Source organism: Grampus griseus (assembly GCF_964374135.1).
Source record: "Grampus griseus genome assembly, chromosome: 12".
Lineage (NCBI taxonomy): Eukaryota > Metazoa > Chordata > Mammalia > Artiodactyla > Delphinidae > Grampus > Grampus griseus.
Window position 1 is genome coordinate 5,137,129 of NC_139006.1, and position 19,563 is coordinate 5,156,691.

General features: G+C 54.2%; 1 protein-coding gene across 5 annotated transcripts in view; it reads right to left on the reverse strand.

Annotated features, from left to right (window-relative positions):
* Positions 1 to 7,480: 7,480 nt before the first annotated feature.
* Positions 7,481 to 19,563, reverse strand: part of AACS (acetoacetyl-CoA synthetase) — a 45,800-nt gene continuing 33,717 nt past the window's right edge. For 2 of the 5 annotated variants that reach the window (XM_082667751.1, XM_082667750.1), the window contains 5 exons: positions 18,791 to 18,904; positions 17,965 to 18,090; positions 13,146 to 13,215; positions 12,519 to 12,577; positions 7,481 to 8,637 (listed from right to left, as the gene is read on the reverse strand). In XM_082667751.1, coding sequence (XP_082523877.1) covers positions 8,500 to 8,637; positions 12,519 to 12,577; positions 13,146 to 13,215; positions 17,965 to 18,090; positions 18,791 to 18,904 — 507 coding nt within the window. In that variant the 3' untranslated portion in view covers positions 7,481 to 8,499. Of the gene's footprint in view, positions 8,638 to 10,432; positions 10,604 to 11,498; positions 11,702 to 12,518; positions 12,578 to 13,145; positions 13,216 to 17,964; positions 18,091 to 18,790; positions 18,905 to 19,563 lie in introns of all 5 variants that reach the window. The other 3 variants (XR_014297546.1, XM_082667748.1, XM_082667749.1) reach the window with 3 other exon arrangements.

Consider the following 19,563-nt stretch of genomic DNA (forward strand, 5'->3'; position numbering starts at 1 on the left):
TTCAGATGTCAGCGCACACAGGGGACCCAGGCCGTCATTATCAGCACTGCAGGCCCACCGTCTGCTTGATGCGGTGTGACATTCATCAGCTCCTTCCAGCGCAGCCTGGGTGGGAAATGAGCACGAGCCGCACCCTCCGGCAAACACCTTTGCTGCCTCCTGTTCCCACCAGTGGTCCTTAAGCATCGCGGCAGGTTGAGGACCCCTGCTCAGGGCGACTCAGGCCTTCCTTCCTACATGGGGACCACACTCCAGCAGGTGTGGCCAATCAGAACCTTCCATTCCCCTGGTCACAGTGACTGTGCTCATGACCTTGGCCAGACCAGGCCTTTTGTTGGAACTTAGGCAATAAGTCAGAGATTAACACCAATGCAGAAGAAAGTAGGGACAAGATTTTACAGCAGTAGATGATGTTTATTGAGTGCCTACTATATGCCTGGCACTATCTATAGGCAATGTGCTTACTTCACTCTCACCACAACTCTGTGAGTGCATAGTCTTTTTAATCCTCACTTTTATAGATGGGGAAATGACGCTCAGAGAGGGTAAGTAAATTCTCTATGGCCACACAGACAGCGGAAGAGCCATAATTCAGATCTAGGCAGCTGGTTCCAGGGTAAAGGCGACAGACTTAGTGAAACAGAATGCTCAGTTAAGTTTGAATTTCAGATAAACAATGAATATTTTTTTGGTATAAATATGTCCTATGTAATGTTGGGGACATACTTACACTAAAAAGCTATTCACTGTGTATCTAAAATTCAAATTTAACTGAGTTTCCTGTATTCTATCTGGCAACCTAATTCCAGAGCCCATGCTCTTAACCACTACACCCTACTGCCCTTACAAGATGCCATGAGAGCATGATGCTGAATGCTGATCACATCATCCCAGCTCCTGGATCCCGCTGTGCCTGAAGCCTGTGATAAGAGATGGCTTTTTGTCACGGTGCCAGTCCCAGTTCAAATGAGCATTTTATTGAAGGCTTACTCTGTGGTTGGGACTGAGGGGTGGAGATACAGAGAAGGAGGAGGAGTCCCATCTTCAAGGGCCTGAGGGAGGCTGAGGAGAGAGGTCTCACACACAGAGAGGTGGTAAGTGGGGTGTGATCACACCTGCTGAGGCCCGGGCCATTGAGAGGGTGTATTTGTTTTCTATTGCTTCATAATAGATTATCACAAACTTAAAAGGTTTAAAACAACACACACAGGGCTTCCCTGGTGGCTCAATGGTTAAGAATCCTCCTGCCAATTCAGGGGACACAGGTTCAACCCCTTGTCCGGGAAGATCCCACATGCCACGGAGCAACTAAGCCCGTGCACCACAACTACTGAGCCTGCGCTCTAGAGCCCGTGAGCTACAACTACTGAGCCCGCGAGCCGCAACTACTGAAGCCCATGCGCCTAGAGCCCGTGCTCCGCAACAAGAGAAGCAACCGCCATGAGAAGCCCGCGCACCACAAGGAAGAGCAGCCCCTGCTCACCGCAACTACAGAAAGTCCACGCACAGCAACGAAGACCCAACGCAGCCAAAAATAAATAAATAAAATGAATAAATTTATTCACACACACACACACACACACACACACACACAATCTTACCATTTTCATTGGCCAGAAGTCCAGGCACTGCTTAGCTGGTTCACAGCTCATGGTCTCACAAGGCTCCATCAAGGTCCAGGAGGTCCAGGGGAATTCCCTGGCGGTCCAGTGGTTAGGACTCTGAGCTTCCACTGCAGGGGGCACAGGTTCAATCCCTGGTCGGGAAACTAAGATCTCACATGCTACGTGGCGCAGCCAGAAAAAAAAGGTGGAGGTCCAACTGTGTTCTGTCTGGAGGCCTGATTCGAGAAGGCTCTCCTTCCCAGCTCTCTCAGATTGCTGGCAGAATTCACTTCCTGTGGCTGCAGAGTACATGGTAGCTTGCTTTTTTAAAGCCAGAAATTTCTGCTGCTTGGAGTCTCTGACTTCAGGGAAGGCCTGGGACTTCTTTTAAAGGACTCATGTCATTATTTCAGGCCCACCTGGATAGACTTCCTTTTGATTAATGCACAGTCAACTGATTATGGACCTTAACTGCATCTGCAAAATCTCTTCTCCTTTGCCATATCCTATTGGTTAGACTCAGGTCATAGGTCCCATTCACATCAAGAGGAGCGGGTAACACACAAGTGTGGGTGCTAAGGGTGGGAATTATGGGGCCATTGTAGGGTGTGTCCACTACAGACGGGACATGTCAGCCCAGACTGGCACAGCAGGACGGGCTTCCCAGGGAGAGGGGATGTGAGTCCGTTTCAGGCGTGGTGGTCTGAGGAGTGAAGAACTTCAGGCAGGTGCAGGGTTTGACCTGAGTGATTCTCGTGCCTTTGTTTACAGTGATTTCTATCTCTGGCCTCACTGCAGCCTCTCCCAGCCATAGCAGGTGGTTGTTTCTTATCATCCCACGTCTTGAGTGAGGAAACTGAGGCACAGAGAGGGAAAGTGATTGGTCTAAAGTCAAGAGGTGGGAGGGGTGGGGAGAGAAGGGGGAAGAGGGGAAGAGGGGGAGGGGAAAGGGGGAGGGGAGGAGGAGAGAGGAGGAAGGAGAGGGGAGAGGAGGGGAGGGGAAGGGAGCAAGGGCCCCAGGTGTGGGCAGGAGGAAGAGTGGCACTGCGTCAGCCCCCCAGGCGGGCTGAGCCCACCTGCCCACACCGCAGCCCCTGGCCCAGCACCTGGGCTGCAGAGGCCTCAGAGGGGGGCAGCTAAATGTTAACCCAGAGTCTCACAGACTTTTAAAGGCAAACATAAGATTTCAGAGCTTCACTTTGCAGAGTTTAGGTTACGCAAAAAACAGAGCACATTTCTCCCCAGCCCACCCCTATTTTCTTAATCTGGAAATCCATTCTAAGTCACCAGGACCCAGCTCGTTTTCCAAGCAACCTGAGATTCTGTCGAGCTGGGGTGGGGCCCAGGAGCAGGGAGAGAGACACAGGTGAGAGGGAGTCTCTCCTGGAGAAAGAAGGAACCCGGAAGGAGAGAAGAGAAGGGCTGACACCTAAGAAAAGATGAAAAGAAACAGAGGGGCTGGTTGCTGCCTCTGCTTTTTTTTTTTTTTTTTGGCCGTGCCCAGCCGGCTTGGGAGAGCTTCGTTCCCCGACCAGGGATCCAACCCGCTCCCCGCGCAGTGGAAGTGCTGAGTGTTCCTCGGAGTCTTCACCACTGGACCACCAGGGAAGTCCCTGCCTCTGCTTCTTAAAGCAAAGCCACACGCTCCTCCAGGACCCACCTCCCTCACCCTCAGTCCCGCTTACTGGAAGGAGCCGGCTCCACGCCTGCCGGGGAGTCATGTGACCCAGGCTTAGCCAATCAGCATAGTCTCTCCTCCTGGCCACAGTGATTGGCTCAGGTTTGGGCACGTGATCCAAACAGTCCAATGAGCTTCAACATGGCCACTCACGTTGGAACTGCTAGGGGAAAAAAATGCTTCTCCCCTCTCAGCCCTGTGAGGACGTAGCCTGGAGCTGTAAGTATTCACCTTGCTCTTCTGAGAGGAGAAGCCAACTGAGAATGTGATCAACACAGAGGAGGGCAGAGCTGATATGGGGGCAGAGAACACTGATGACATCACGGAGCCCCTGGATCCTGCCACACTTGAAGCTAGTCGTAGCACTTGAGTTTTCAGAACTGTGGTCCAATAATACCCTTTTTTCGCCTGAGCCAGTTTGGATCGGGGTTTCTGTTACACGTAGCCAGGAAAATCCTGAGTCATGATTGAAAAATGCAAGCGGACACCAAAAGGAGTGAGACCACGCTCAGCAGGTAAATGGTGAGCAGGACTGATGAGACCGGCAAGCTCGAAGCCCAGAAAATGAAAACTGGGTCCAAGCTGTCCCTTTTCCTCTCCCCAAAACCTAGCCTGACTCCTGATTTACAGTTCGAGCCAGGGAAAGAAAGAGTAGGAGGAAGCACAGGGAGGGCGTCCCAAGATGAAAAAGTTTGGAAATTGTTCCAGAGCGTAATGAATTGACTTAACAGCGGTTTCTCCCCTGGAAGTCATCTAATGAAATTATAAGACCGTCCACTTACTGCTGGGACGGCCAAGGGCACGCTCCAAGATGATCAGCCGTGACAAGGAGCCAGCACTTAGCTGGCTCACAGTGCATTTTAAACATCATCTAAGCGGGCCTTTTCCATTTATGACAGCCTTCAAGGCTTGGGGACATGATGGCAGCAGGCTTTTAGAATGAGTTTGTGTTGATGTAAACGGCAACTCGGCTCATCAACGCCAGCTTGGGCTTCCTGGCGGCATCCGACAGGCTCCCCATCACCTTGGCTGTGTGTTCAACACCTATTTGCTTGATGAACCGGAACCGTTCTTGTGTTTTGTGCACGATGGTGCTCGGGGTGACAGGGTGGCGCTGGGGGAGGGCGGGGGCGGCAGGGAGGGTCTGGATCGGGCGCCGGGTGGATGGAAGAATTTTCCAGAAGTCAGCTTGCCCGTTTTCTCCTGCCCTACTCTCCGCTGTCACCCGTGGGAGGCGACCAGGGGCACAGAACTTCACAGCCCCGGCCAGGCCGCGCTGCAGGTCCTAAGGCTCCCTGGAGCTGCTGCTGGGACACGGGTGGTGTGGGAACGGGAAGGACAGGAGCAGGGAGGAAGGCTCAGTGCAGCTGGCCGGCAGGTGCCGGGGTTTTGAAGAGCGATGCTGGGGCCAAGGCACTCCACGGGAGAGCTGGCTCCGCGGGCGATGGAGTGGGCTGTTGTTCCAGCCCATCTGTCTCTCGTTAATGAAGTTGTCCAGCGCGGCTTATTAATAAGGACGCGTGAGCTCAGCCGGCCCAGGACGTCTTGCCAGAACTAAAGGGCAGGGCAAGTAAGCCCTAACGACTCCTCAGGCACAGCCAATATGAAGTGGCTTCCAAGCACCCGGCCGGAGGAGAGGGCCGGGGGTCCCGGGTCTGACCTTAGCCCTGGGAAGGAGGCTGGCAGGCCGGTCAAACGGGGAGGATGAGCCCCGCCCGGGGGCAGTCAGCAACCAGGGGTCCCGACTGTTCACTCCCCCGGCTCGGGGCTCACGCCTTCCTGCCCACCACTCTTCCCTCTTCCTGCCCTACAGCACCTGGCAGAGTTTGCACAGCCAGGTAGGAAGAATAATCCCACTCCCACCCCCAGAAGGATGCCCACATCCCAATCCCTGGAACCTGTGAAAACGTTAGGTTATGTGGCCAGGGGCATTTAAGGCTGCAGACAGAATTAAGCTTGCTAATCAGTAGGTGTTAAAATAGGGGATTATCCTGGACTATTTGAGTGAGGCCTCTGAGTGAGGGTAATCACAGAGGTCCTTGTACGTGGAAGAGGGAGACAGGGGTGTTAGACTGCTGCAGCCTTTGAGGATGAGGGATGAGCCCACCAGCCGAGGAGGGAGGTGCCTCCAGAAGCTGGACGGCAAGGAACGGGCGCCCCCTAGAGCCCGCAGAAGGAACACCACCTGCCGGCGCTCTGATTTTAGCCCAGCGAAACCTGCGTCACACTTCCGACCCCCCCCAGAACTATAATAAATTCATGCTGGTTGAAGTTTGTGGTAATTTGTTACAGCAGCAGCAGGAAACTAATACAGGCATACTTGGGAGACATGGCCGGTTCTGTCCCGACCACCGCAATAGAGCGAGTCACACGAAGTTTTTGGTTTCCCAGTGCGCATAAAGGTTGTTTATACTATACTGTAGTCTATTAACTATGCGATGGCATTATATCTAAAACAAAAATGTACGTACCTTAACTAAAAAATACTTTATGGCTAAAAACTTCTGTCTAAGCCTTCAGTGAGTTGTAATCTTCTTGCAGGTGGAGGGTTCGAAATATTGCGAGAATTGCCAAAATGTGACACAAGGACACGAAGTGAGCAGACAGCACCAACAGATTTGCAACAGGGTTGTCACAAACCTTCAACTGGTAAAAAAACCCAAAACACAATATCTGCGAAGCACAATAAAGCAAAGTGCAATAAAATGAGGTATGCCTGTACACAAAGGTAACAGGCCCGGTTTAAAACACTCAGCTGTCCAGCCTCCCCCGCAGGGAGAGGTGGCCTGTGGCCAGTTCTGGCCTCTGAGGCATAAGCAGATGTGCACTGGGTGGGCTTTCCAGAAAAGCCGTTGTTTTGCTGATACAAACGGGGCATGCTGAGGAGGGACAGGCTCTTTGCCTCTCGCCTGGCCCTGGTCACGTCCTCCTTCCTGCCTGGGACGCGGGCGGGGTGAGCAGCCCCACGCGAGCACGGCGGAGCCCAGGGCACAGGAGGAGCCGGGCACCTATCGCCCCTACACCCGCCCTACAGCGGCCTCTAACCTGCCATGACGCGAGAAAAATGAGCCCTGCCAGGGGCAGCCCGGATGCTGCGACACAGAGCCAGGCACGACCCAAGTGGCCCCCGGCTCCTGCAATGATGAGAAAGTGCTGTCCAGAACCCTGGCGGCCCTGAGCCCTGGGGGAGCCCAGGGTGAGGAAAGTCCTCGTCCTCTGGGGGGTGGCTTCACACTGAGAAGGGCTCTGGGGCCATTCGGTCACCAGGCACGGCCGCTAACTCGCAGGGACCCAGGACATGCCCCCGCCACCTGGGCCAAACATCTCCCAGCGGGTTGCGGCTCCTGGCTGCCCCATCTGCACCAGCTTTAGGCCCCCAGATCCAGCCCCGGCTTCAGAGAAAACACGCAGCACGCCGCTCGCACGGGGGTGTGCACATATACGTATGTGCTTACTGTACTAAAAAATGCCTCATAGCACCTGCCCCGTTGTCTTTATGAAGTTTGAAATAGTTTATTAAACATTGTGTGTCTGCCTTCAAGTTGGCAGAGCCCTATCCAATCTCTTACAATACCCAGTTTATACTTGACATTCACACTTGACAAGAAGCAATCCAGCATTTAGCCATGACAGACGTTGCTGGCCAATCCTGATGCATTTCTTCTCAGCTGAGATTTGGCTTCAGAGTCCTTCTGAATGGGACACTCTGCCTATCACCAGTTTATCAGAGCTGCCACCTGAGGGGAAACCTCTTTACCATCCCGGGATAGAATCACTTTTCCGGACTTTACTCTGCATTTAAAATGTGGTCATAAATTAACTCCAGTAAACTCAGCGCTGCCCCTTTTCTATAATCCATGAGAAAAGGGTTCAAGAAACCGAGTTCACTGTACTCGGTTTCAAAAAATACAAAAATTAACATTATGATGACAGGAGTGTTAAGAGGCTGAACTGAACAGTACATTCAAAAGTACATACAGCTGCTGGCGACGAGCTTTGGATGTGCAGGTCCCGGCCCCCTGTGCAGTGAGGCCACGTCCCCTGAGGCCCAGCGGCTCTGCCGCAGCAGGACCCGTGGCCTGGGGGCTCGTCCGCATCCCTGAGTGACACTCCCCAGGCGTGGACATCACCCACGCCTTCAAACACCCACACACCACACACTTAATTAACATTAAAAAAATTTCAAACCACTCAAAGCCCGTGAAATTAAGAGATCCTATTAAAACGTGAAACCCACTCATTCTCCAAAGGGAACTGGAACTCTATCTGCTGGGGAGCACCGGTGGCTGGGTGTGACACACGGTTCCCCCAGGAGCTGCCCAGATTCTGTCCGTGACACACACAGAGCGGCAGCGGTCGGCCCGGGGTCCTGAGAATCTGCCGTGAGATGCTGTAAAGTCACCCTGGGACGGGCGCCGTGACAGGTAACGTGCCACAGCAGACAGATGGGCCCTGAAGGGTGGCAGCCAGAGCCGGGAGACGAAAACAAAGGGAAGAAAGAGATCTGGGCCTTAAGAGAGGGAAATGGAACCACAGTACAAGGCTGCAGGCTGGTCACTGCCCTGGGGTGAGCCGTCACCAAGATGCCTGCGGGCCCTGGATGGAGACCAGGCGTCGGCCATGCCGGTGCACGCACAGGAGACCCCATCTCCTCCCTGCGAGTGTGCAAAGACATACACTCTCCAGACTGCCACACACACAACCCAAACCCTCCCTTTCGGCCCCTGAAGGTCAGGATCCCCCTGTGGCGGGTGGAAGACTCAGGGATCCACCAGATGAAACCGCAGAGCAGAGAATCGTTCTTCCCCAGGCCTACAGACTTGGTGCAAACTCCTTTTCTAAGAGCCGTAGGTTTCTAAGTCATTTCTTTTTTTTTTTTTTTTTTTTATTCATTTATTTATTTTTGGCTGCGTTGGGTCTTCGTTGCTGCCCCCAGGCTTTCTCTAGTTGCGGCGAGCGGGCTTCTCATTGCGGTGGCTTCTCTCGTCGCAGAGCACAGGCTCTAGAGCACAGGCTTCAGTAGTTGTGGCGCACGGGCTTCGCTGCTCCGCGGCATTTGGGATCCTCCCGGACCAGGGCTGGAACCCGTGTCCCGTGCATTGGCAGGCGGATTGCTAACCACTGCGCCACCAGGGAAGTCCCTCTAAGTAACTTCTTGAACGCACAGAAGTGACAGTACAGACGTGTGTGGCTCAGGGACGTGCCAGCTGGCCTGGTTCAAAAGTCCTGCAGCTCGGGGACGTCCCGGTACAAATCCAGGGTCTCGGGGTTCGAGAAGGCTTTGTGGTGCTCCACGGTTTTCCCAGCGATGATCTGCTTCACGGCCATTTCCACTTTCTTGCCGTTGACGGTGTACTGCCAGGGGAGGGGAGGAAGCAGACAGGAAGAGCGTTTAGACCCGAAGGGGAAAGAAGTCCCTCAGCTCTGACATCTGGGCACGTCCAAGCCGAAACGACCATCGTGACCTGGGGCGACCAGAGCGAGCGATTCTCGGTGGGTGACCGTGAGCGAGTTCCTTAACCTGGGTTTGTCCCCTGGAACATCACCTGGGGACCAGAGCATCACCCCGAGGCTGTGGGCAAGCTGATGAGTGAAGGCACACACAGCTCTCGGACGTGCCTCGCTGTTACGCTGCCTCTTTCTTACTTACATTTACCTTCTTACACTGTTTATTATATTAGAAAGACTAGCTTATTTCAGGAGTGGGCTGGCTTCCTGTGACTGTCCCTGACCACCGGAAAGTGAGCTACGTCCAAGAGCCTCGCCAAACTTCCGGCAAATTACGCTGCCTCTTTCTTACTTACATTTACCTTCTTACACTGTTTATTATATTAGAAAGACTAGCTTATTTCAGGAGTGGGCTGGCTTCCTGTGACTGTCCCTGACCACCGGAAAGTGAGCTACGTCCAAGAGCCTCGCCAAACTTCCGGCAAATCTTCCCCCAGAACCGTCATCTGAATGAGATGGGGCACTGCTTTTCCCATAGTCGGACTCTGTCCAAATGCTCAGAGGCCCCTCTAAAATTCATAGCACGCGTTTCATCTTTAACCCCAATGGTCATTTGGCGGCTGTGCTGGCGTGTTTAGGGACCAGGAAAATTCTGGAACAAACAGAGAGCCCTTTAATAAGCCGCCGGTGCCCTGATCTCTCCTCACACTGGCATTTTTTTTTTTTTATCCTAAGATGTAATTAAAATTCATTCATTGAAAACCTCGGTCTACGTGTGAACTAATTAAGGATCTGAGCACCGGCTTCTGAAGGACCACCTGTCACTGGGGTGTTGTCAGCCCCTCTTGCCCTGAAATGCAAACGTCTCACGTGCTTTCTGTGCTTTAAAGCCCCAAGAACAGCCTGCATCAGCTGACAAAACAAACAAGACATCGTTTTAGAAGAAATCCTTCCCCTGGGCTTCCCTGGTGGCGCAGTGGTTGAGAGTCCGCCTGCCGATGCAGGGGACACAGGTTCGTGCCCCAGTCCGGGAAGATCCCACATGCCGCGGAGCGGCTGGGCCCATGAGCCATGGCTGCTAGGCCTGCGCGCCCGGAGCCTGTGCTCCGCAACGGGAGAGGCCACAGCAGTGAGAGGCCCGCGTACCGCAAAAAAAAAAAAAGAAAAAAAGAAATCCTTCTCCTGCTTCTTGGTGAGAAGGGCTGGGGTGGGGCAGAAGGTCCTTGGACTCCTGCTTGGCCCCCTCCCTACCCCCCTACCCAGGAGATAAGGCACAGCCTCCCGTCAGGATGGGCCAGCACATCAGCTGTGACCAGTGACAAAGACCTGCTGAGATCAGGGCAGTCATGGCCTCCGGGCCCTCCAGCCTGGCAGGGCCTCAGATGCCCGTTTGTGTTCCCCTTGGTGTGACCAGACGCCCGGCCGTGACCTTGGCCGTGTCCAGCCCCGAGCCCCTGTGGCTGGGCCAGACCCCCCACCCCCCAGCCTGGTGGCACAGGGTGAATCCTCTCCGAAGTGCTCCATTAGTTCAGACCACAGGGATCTGAGAACACGAGGGCGCTTGAAAAAGCCCTGGGAACCCTCGAAACGACTTCACAGGTCAAGCGGACGGAGGAGGAGAGAGCTGAACTGAGTGCCCGGAAGTCAGGGGACAAGAGCCAGGCTGAGGACGGAAAGAAAGACAGGCCGGGGTGTTCCTCACCTTCCAGCAAATCGCTCCACTCTTCTCGTGAGCAGATACAGTTTGGGAATCACCATTTCGGCAGCAAAGGACACAGATTCATTCTCAACAAGATAAAGCCAAGGGGACTCTCACATCCTAGTTCCCCAAACTGTTCCAGATCCAGACAGAACGGATCCACTGAAGGGAAGCCTAAGACCCTCACCAGGGAAAAGACAGTGAGTGTCACTGACTCAGGAAGCCCCTTCTCTCCCTGAGAGCCACTGTCTGCACAGCGTCACCCGGAGTCACCCGCCCGCCGAGTGAGACAAAAGAACTCCCAGGCCGCGGGGGCCCTTCCTACGCATAACCAAAGTGGAAAGGAAATATGTGGACGGTATAAAAAGCCCTGGTTCTAACTGCGCCTCACACGCCCGCCCCTGCTCGGGGAGCGACCCCCAGACTCTCCTTCCCTTGGTGGCCCGGTTAACCCGTTCCTGTCCCCGCCTCTGTGAACAGCTACTCTGCGGGCTTGGCTCGGCTGTGCCCTTGCACGGCTGTGTGCGCACACGCGTGTATACGCAGAGGCCTTCTCGGCTGACAGAGGCCTTCGTTTTGTAAGCGGCCACAGGTTAAAGCCGTGATCCGATCTGAGCGCATCTCCTCCCGCACTGAGAACCTAAACAAAGTATTGGGGGGAGGGGGGCAGCTTTCTGGAGCTCCGCCTCTAAATAGATTCCCATCTTCTTTCTGCAGGCAGAACTTAAGATTAAAAGGCAAGAGGAATGGCACCCCAGCGACTCTTTAAAAAGTTAAAATTAATTTTTGCATTAATAATTTGAGCACACGCTAAAACCACACAGAGGAAAAGCCAGTTGGACGTGCCGGGCGGGGCCTGCTTACCCTCTGAAGACTGGTATTTAGCAGAAGTTGCTTTACATGCAATTTAGGAAGAGTTAAAAAAAAAAAAAAAAAAGAAAAAAAAGAGAGAGGGAGATGGCCGAAAACAGGATGGGGTTGCCAGGCAACGGGGACCAACTATATATAAAGCCTGAGCAAGCATCTAGATGAGAGCTCCGGAAGCATGCGGGCTCGTGGGGGGCCGTACCGGGATGCCCTGGGTCTCCAGGACGAGGCTGGGCACGTGCCGGGCGGACAGGCCCAGGCGGATGGCGCTGCAGATCCTCTTCACCAGGTCGGGCCGGAAGGTGTGGCCGGAAGCCATCTTCAGGAAGAGGATCACCCTCTCCTGCCCGTCCTTGTTGTACTGGGGGACACACAGGCTGTCCAGGACCTCCTTGAAGGCCTCCACTGCAGAGACAGGGCCAGGGCCTCGCTCTCACACCATCCCACCTTGATGGGGACTGCCGTGGCTCCCCTGCCCCCCCTGGCAGGTGCCCCGGGGAACAGGCAGAAGGACACCTATCACCAGCAGAGTCAGAGAGCCGTAGCTCGCGCTGGAAGGGCTGACGTCTTACAAGGAGCCGGGCACCCGCCTTACTTACTCAATTACAAATTTAAAAATAAGAAAAGGAATCAAGTGCCGCAAGGGTACTCCAGTGGTGGGAGGAAGAAAGGCTGGAATCACATGGATCGAGATTCCACCCTGATTACACAACCCTGACATGACTTTGGGACTCTGCCATCCGCATGAGGCCGCCTCCCCGGGAGGCTGATTTCGTGGCCCCGGTGGGACGTTTTAAGGCTCACGGGTGACTCTACTGTGCACCCATAAGGCCCACTGTCTTTATTTGGCGTCCTGGATGGTGGTGCTGTGTGACTGCCAGCAATCACACAACCTCTCTGTGTGTCTTTCTCCACCCATAAAGAGTAGACACAGTTGACCAACCTGATGGAGCTCACCATGAGGATGAGATGTAACGGAATGGGGATGGGCCACGGGACCTTAAGGATCCTGTCCTGAGGTTTTTTGAGCTACAAGCAGTGTGGACAAGGATGTTCTAGAAAGGAGGACACCCTCATACATGTCTATTCTCACGCCCGGAGGCAAAGGGGCAAGAGTTATGCCAAAAGGTGGCATCTTTGGAAAGCAGGTCCCCGCTGAGACACTCCTTGCGCCGCTCCTGGATGACTTGAGAATAATGCCGGGACAGAGGAGAACGCTCACCGATGTTATAGATTTCCGAGCTGCCGAATCGCACTCCGTTGGGGTTGAGTGTGCTGTCGCTGGAGAGAGAGACGAGGTCGTGGACACGTGGCGGCTCCAGAGTGAGGCCCATCGCAGGGGCCCCAGGGACAGTCACCCCGTTTCCACGACCACATGCCGTCAGCACCGGCGCCTCCCCAGCTCCTAGTCCCAACCACCCCCTTTCTCCCTCTAAACTCAAAGCTAGCTATCAAGGGGGTCCCCTCTGTGTGGGGACATCGGCCACCTCCCTGCCCCTCCCCCCGCACAGGTGCCCCCTCCCGGGTGCGGGCACCCCTCCCCCCTTCACTCCAGGAAGGGCGGTAGCGACGGCAGACAAGACGTGGGGCGCACGTCGGCCGCAGGCCTCCCACCCCAAAGCCCCCCAACCCACCACTGCAGGGCACAGAAATGTGGGTCAGGCCCAGACCCACCCCTGGGAAGCTGACACAGGAAGAACCCAGGAAAGGCCCCAAATGGGGCAGCCAACCCACCCCGCAGGCCGAGCAGATGGAAGGGTCCAGGACACGGGAAGCGCCCCCCTCTCCCTGCCCGGATGCCTCGGGAAGCGGGGCCCCAGGGAAGAGAAGCCAAGTCCGCGGCCCTCACCTTCGGCCCAGCATGATGACGCCCCTGGTCTTGGGGTTGATTCTGCAGTAGTCGCCGTGCACCCAGACACCTGCCGGGGGCGGGGGGGGGCAGAGGGACTCGGTCACCCCAAGGGGACAGGATCCTGACCGGCTGCCTGGACAGACGCCCTCGGAAGGCATGACACCAACGTAACTCTCGTCAACAGACACATCCGAGGCCCAGAAGCAGGTGTGATGTGGGGCTGGGGGCGGAAGTGAACCAGACAGCTCCCACCCCCAAGGGCACACCTTCTAGTGGGGTCCGCCCTACACCCAGGTCTGAGATGCGGCAGCGCGCAAGAAACACCCCTCCCGCAGGTACCAACGAGGGTTGCGGGAATTCACGGGGCCTGAGAGCAACCCCAGCAGTGAGGATGTGAAGGGGGGGACTGGGGAGAGCAATGGAGCTTTGAGGGGGGCCTCTGAATGGAGGGTGGGAAAGTACAAGCCCCGCCTTGGGAAGAGAGGGTGGGCTGGGGCGGCTGAGGGAGCAGGTCCGGAGGGGTTGGGGCCCACCTTGTAACAGAATAAGCAGCAGGAGCATGACCCGGCGGGAGGCGACTGCAACAGTCCCAGTAACCCACGCCCGAACTCGGGCACCAGCCACGGGGCAGAGGCTTAAGGAGCAGCTAAAACCCGGGGCACGTGGAGGGCGGAGACAGAGGGAAGAATCCGGTGACAATGACGCCGCGCGCCCTGAGCCACCCCGACGTGGCCCACAGCGTGCAGCTGGGCCCTTGGGCTGGTGTCGTTCATGGGGAGGCCCCCGTCCTGGATGCCCCAAAGCAACAGATCCACGGGATCAGGCCCCAGCTTTGGACACATCCTCCACCCGACACGGAGCAGCAGAGAGGAGCCACGCCTCACAGGGGAACTGCCTGGAGGCCTCCTCCCTCGGCGGGTCCCACAAATAGAGGAGGCGTCCCGGGGGAGGGAGCGGTCAAGAGCACAGCTCTGCCGGCTCTGCGCAACTCGGAACTCATTTGCCTGGCCTCCTGGAATAAGCCCCAGAGCCCCTGCGATCCAGCCAGGGGAGAATGGCAGACCAAGCCCGCGCAGGGTCCTCACGGACGCCATCTCTTCCTTCTGAGTTCTTGACACACGTCCCAACTGTGAGTGCTAATAACCCAGTCAGCCCGTGACTCTGAGCTGCTACCCCTCCAATGACAACATACTCTGTTGAGGCCCTCATCCCAACACGTGGCTACAAGCCACGACCAAGGCTTCTCCGGAGATGAAGCCCAGGTCCCCCGCCTGCAGGGAGCGTGCAGTGCGTGGGAGGCCACGGACGAGAAGGAAAGGCCTCATGAGCTCATTTATTCTGAGCAAAGAGGACGGGAGGCCTCGAGGGCCTTCTTCTCTCCTCCCCAAGCTAAAAAATAAAACCTTTTCTTCTTTTTCCCCACTAGGTATTTTATTCTTTTTGGTGCAGCTCTAAAGGAATTGTTTTCTTGCTTTCTCTTTCCGATAGTTCATTATTAGCGTACAGGAAAACAACACATTTCTGTGTCTTAATCTTGTGTCCTACAACTTTACTAAATTCACTTATTAGTTCTAATAGCTTTTTGGTGGAGACTTTAGGGTTTTCTACATATAGCATCATGTCATCTGCAAACAGTGACAGTTTCACTTCTTCCCTTCCGATATGGACGCATTTTCTTTCTTTTTCTTGTCTGATTGCTGTGGCTGAAACCTCTCTTTCTAATTGGATATTTAAAGGGTTCCCCTACACAAACGGGTGGAAAAGTCATTCCTAGGCTTGCAAATGACATGCCAAAGTTTTGCAGAAGCACATCTGTATGGCTACACAGAAAACCAGGCTTATACACGGTGGTCCCAGGAGACAGCAAGCTGCAGACAGAGCAGCAGGGCCTGTCCCACCCACCTCCCGGGAATCCTTGTTCATCTTGGAACTTGGGTGCCAAGATCCACACACAGTCGGGCTCATATGGAGTCAGACCTCCCATGAGTCTGATCCTTACTGAAGCCCTGGAAATGCAAAGAAAAAGGAAGATGCAAACCTCCCGGAAGAAGTTTTCATTTGTGAAAACGAAATGACATGCTTCAACCTCCTGCAAAACCAGAGCTGAGGGGATGCATCCACAAGTGGCTGGAGGCGCTGGTGCCCGGTTGCCACGTCAGAGAAATTAAGGGTTTCCTTCTAGGTTTCCATGCCCCTGGGCCTGCAGTTCAAACTCTCCTGTTTTCATGGCAGGTGATTTTGCTTCACTCTGATTTTCCTCGTGCTCTCCCATTTCGGTGATGGGACCCGTGAACAAATACACCAGGATGAATGGGCAAACCCAGCCTTTCTCCTGCTTTGAATTCCTGGAGGTCTACTGCCTGAAATCTTTTTAGAGTGAGCATGTACACCTGTACATTAAAAAAAAAAAAGATGGCCCAGCCTTCCATGTACATAAATGTAAATATAAATAAACAACACATTGCACATACACGCTTCTCTTATTAAAGGACCTGTGACCACTGGACCTGTTTAGCTAACGAGGGCCAATGGAAGCTCTGCCTGCTCCATCTCATCAAGCTCAAAATCTTGATGGCTCATGGGCAGGCCTGGTCTCCTATTTGGAATTTACCATCTTCAGTCACCTGTACCCATCATACTTCCATTTTTGCCTTGGCTACCAGGAAACTCAGAGCTGAAATCATTGCTTTGAAGAATCAGAATGATCTAAATCTTTCTAAAGTCTGCTTTTAATTTCCTTTTAAATTTTTATTAGGTTTTTAAAGATAATTAAAAGTCACAAAGAAAATCAAAATGGCTCGTATTATTCACACACATACATTTCCTTTTAAAAACTCACACAGAAGGCGTACAATGCCCTCGGTTCCGCACTCCTTTTTTTTTTTTTTTTTTTTTTTTTTTTGCTGTACGCGGGCCTCTCACTGCTGTGGCCTCTCCCGCTGCGGAGCACAGGCTCTGGACGCGCAGGCCCAGCGGCCATGGCTCACAGGCCCAGCCGCTCCACGGCACGTGGGATCCTCCCGGCCCGGGGCACGAACCCGTGTCCCCTAGCATCGGCAGGCGGGCTCTCAACCACTGCGCCACCAGGGAAGCCCCCGCACTCCTTTTTGACACTTAATAAATTCTTGGACACTTCTCCATATCGGCACCTTGTCAGTTTACATTTTCACCCGGCCTAATTTTTCAGGGTAGTGATGTCTGTAAGTCGGATGCCTGTTGCAGAAAGGAAGACCTTGCTTCTTTGTTGTTTTCTTTTATCATCGAGCCATGTCCTATACAGTCCAAGAATCTCTCAGTGCTGGGCCTGGAGAAGTGGTCTAAGTTCAGCCTGTGTCCACCCTGACCATGACCAACAGCTTCAGATCCCATTATCTTACCTGCCCTTATTTCTCCGTATTTATTCGTACGTCATGCCTACTTCCAGAAAGTATTTGAGGAAGCTACCTATAAAGCCAACTATATGATGGGATTATTGAAAGGATCAGAAACTCTGCACTGGGGTGAGAGGACTGCTACAACAAGGCAATGATGGCAGCTCTGAGCTTCCTGGCAGCCAAGGCAAAAATGGACAATATAACAGGTCACCAAGTATTTGTTTCCTCCAAGAAGGAATATCAGAGCTTTGGAAATAAAAACTTTTTCTGAAATTAATCCTGAGAGACATTTATCATGAGAACCCTTGCATATATAACAAAAAGTGACAGAAAAGAGTTTTCAAAGAGCAGTGCTGCAGAAGATGAAGAGATGTCATTTCTTAGATGGATCTTCAAGCTGAGGTTCTAATCCCGTCCTAGGACAGGAGCCCCGACTCCTCTTCAAGGTCATTTGAGGAACTTCTCTCTCTCTCTAGTCTGCTTTAGTCTGTCTGAACAGCTACACACTGGCAGGACCCAAGGTGGGGCTTAAATGCAGAGGCATCCAATGGAGGCCAGGCCACATGGCGGGGAGGGATGCTCCCACTACCCTCAAATGCGACGTGCTATGCCAGGTACAATGCCTTTTATGTGGGACATTACACGGGAACACGCAAGGCCGAGTAGAGAAACGGGACGGACTCGTGGCACCTTCTACCCCCAATGGTCACCTGCCGCTTTCTGATTCACCACTTGTGATTTATGCAAAACAGAATTACCTTTCTAGAGGTTGAAGAGAGCAAGTACTTAGGTGTAAATAACTCTGGAGCAGAAGGCTCGCTACATTATGAGTTACATAGCTGCGATCACTCGAGGTTGCTTATGAAATAAGATAAGGAGGCAGGAATCAGAGCTTTAAATAAAGAGACTTTCCAGCTCTGGGGCAAGACACCACTCCGAAGCTGAACGGAGGGTGGCAGCCTGAGTGAGTGACGGCCTGGAATTAATCATCCCGCTGCAAAAGCTCTCTTCTCCCATCACCTCCACGAGGACTGGTTGATGGGATGTGAGACAGAGGAGACCCCAGCCAGACACCTCTCGCACACGCATCTCTCCCCGAACAGGCAGACGAGCCTGGGTAAGCGAGCGGGCCTCCGGCCCTACGCAGCCAAACCAGCGGGTCGTGCCGGCGGCCAGGAGCAGGGCTCCGGGCCAAGGGGCTCCGGGCACAGAGGGTGGTTAAGAGTAATCTAAACCCAGATTAGGGTTTCGTAAGATGGCTTCAAGCTGACGGTGACCAGATACTGATCAAAAATTCATCATTGCCCCCCTGGAGGAATGAGCTGCGAGCAGCCTCACCGGGCTTTGGGGGGGGCCGGCAGGGGGCAGGCGCCTACAGAATTAGACACCGAAGGCCCAGCCCGGGCGGGAATCTGGGCAGCTCCACCTGCATCCCGACCCACCTGGGAATTTGGAGAAATACGCCTTCCGGTACTTGCTGCCGTTCTCGTCGTTCCAAAAGTGCGTGGGCTGACAGGGGAGCGGCTTGGTACACACCAGTTCACCGCTCTCCCCCCAGACTGCCTTTCCTGGCCGGGGAGAAAAGAGAGCTAAACTGAGCACACGCCACAGCCAAACACCCCGGCTCTCTTTCTCTCCTTCTCTCCTTTTTTAAGCTATGAGCTATCACAGAGTATTTCAGACACATCCAAAGCCATGCAGCCGGCCCCGCCCATATGCCCATCAGCCCGGCATCACCGAAAGCCACGCTACTGCTCCCCACCACGCTCCCCCCGCTCTCGCTCAACTTCAATCCTGTACCGTTCCCTTATGTGGACTAATAATTTTACCACACCTACATACACCTGAACAACATGTCATTTTGCGTGTTTCTAAACACCGCACAAACGGTATCGTGCTGCCCCTCGGGTCCTGCATCTCACTCTGGGTCCTCGCCAGGGTCAGGGCACGAGGCTGCTGAGGCAGTGGGGTGGCCTCAGCAGCGTCCCCAAAGTTTGCATGCCTGCCTGGCGTTCCAAGCACGTGGCCCGCCGTCTGTGCTGCAGGCCAACACCTACTCCCCTCAGCCGGACGGGCTGCAGGAGGCCGGGGAGCCCGGCGGGTGTTCAGCCAGGCTCGGGGGCTGTCAGTCTGCGAGCGGTGGCAGGGGCCGGCCCCTCAGACGGGGCCGTTTTGGAGAACTGGCCCCAAGCAAAGTTACTCATCCAAGCGTATCCAAGTTACCACTCACACCCCGTCACAGAGAGAGAAAGGGTTTGGAGCCATCACCTTCCTCGTTCCACACCTCCACGGCCATGCCCAGGTTCCGGGCCTGAATTTCCCCTTTGTACACAGGAATTGAAGGATTCTGGCCCACGAAGCAAGACATGATGTCGGTGCCACCTGCAAACAAAAGGAGATTCAAGATTCGAAGACCGGGACTTCCCTGGCGGTCCAGTGGTTAGGGCTCCAGGCTTTCACTGCCGAGGGCCTGGGTTCGATCCCTGGTTGGGGAAGTAGGATCCCACGAGCCACACGGCACGGCCAAAAAAAAAAAAAAAAATTTCAGAAGACTGAGACAAACTGTCCATGTTTTTTATTAATGAACAATAAAGGAGAAAGACCCCGGAGGACAAATATATACTACTCTTTCTCCAGATAAATACAGAAAAATTCCCAGAGAGCTGAGCTTCTCTTCAGGGAGGGAGCGGGGAGGTGACTTAGAAACTGGACTGAACCTCCCGTGTCCGGGTGATTTATCGTTCTGACCAGGGCTACGTGCTGAAGGAGACACCAAATAAATGACCTCTTGTGGTCGCACGGAAATCCTAGACTCAGGTTCACGGAAGTGGAAGCTTCGCCCCATCAGGCCTGTCTGCAGGAACTGCCGCGGCAGGCGGGTCACGTGCAGAGTCTCTTTGCTGTGGTTTATGTTCACTTAATCATCGGAGAAGCAGAAACCCTGTGGTCCCTGGAGTGCGAGTCTCCCGCACGAGAGCACGTGCTGGATGCGAAACACTCCGCTTCAGGGAGGGGCTCGAAAAAGAGTCGGACCCCAGGTG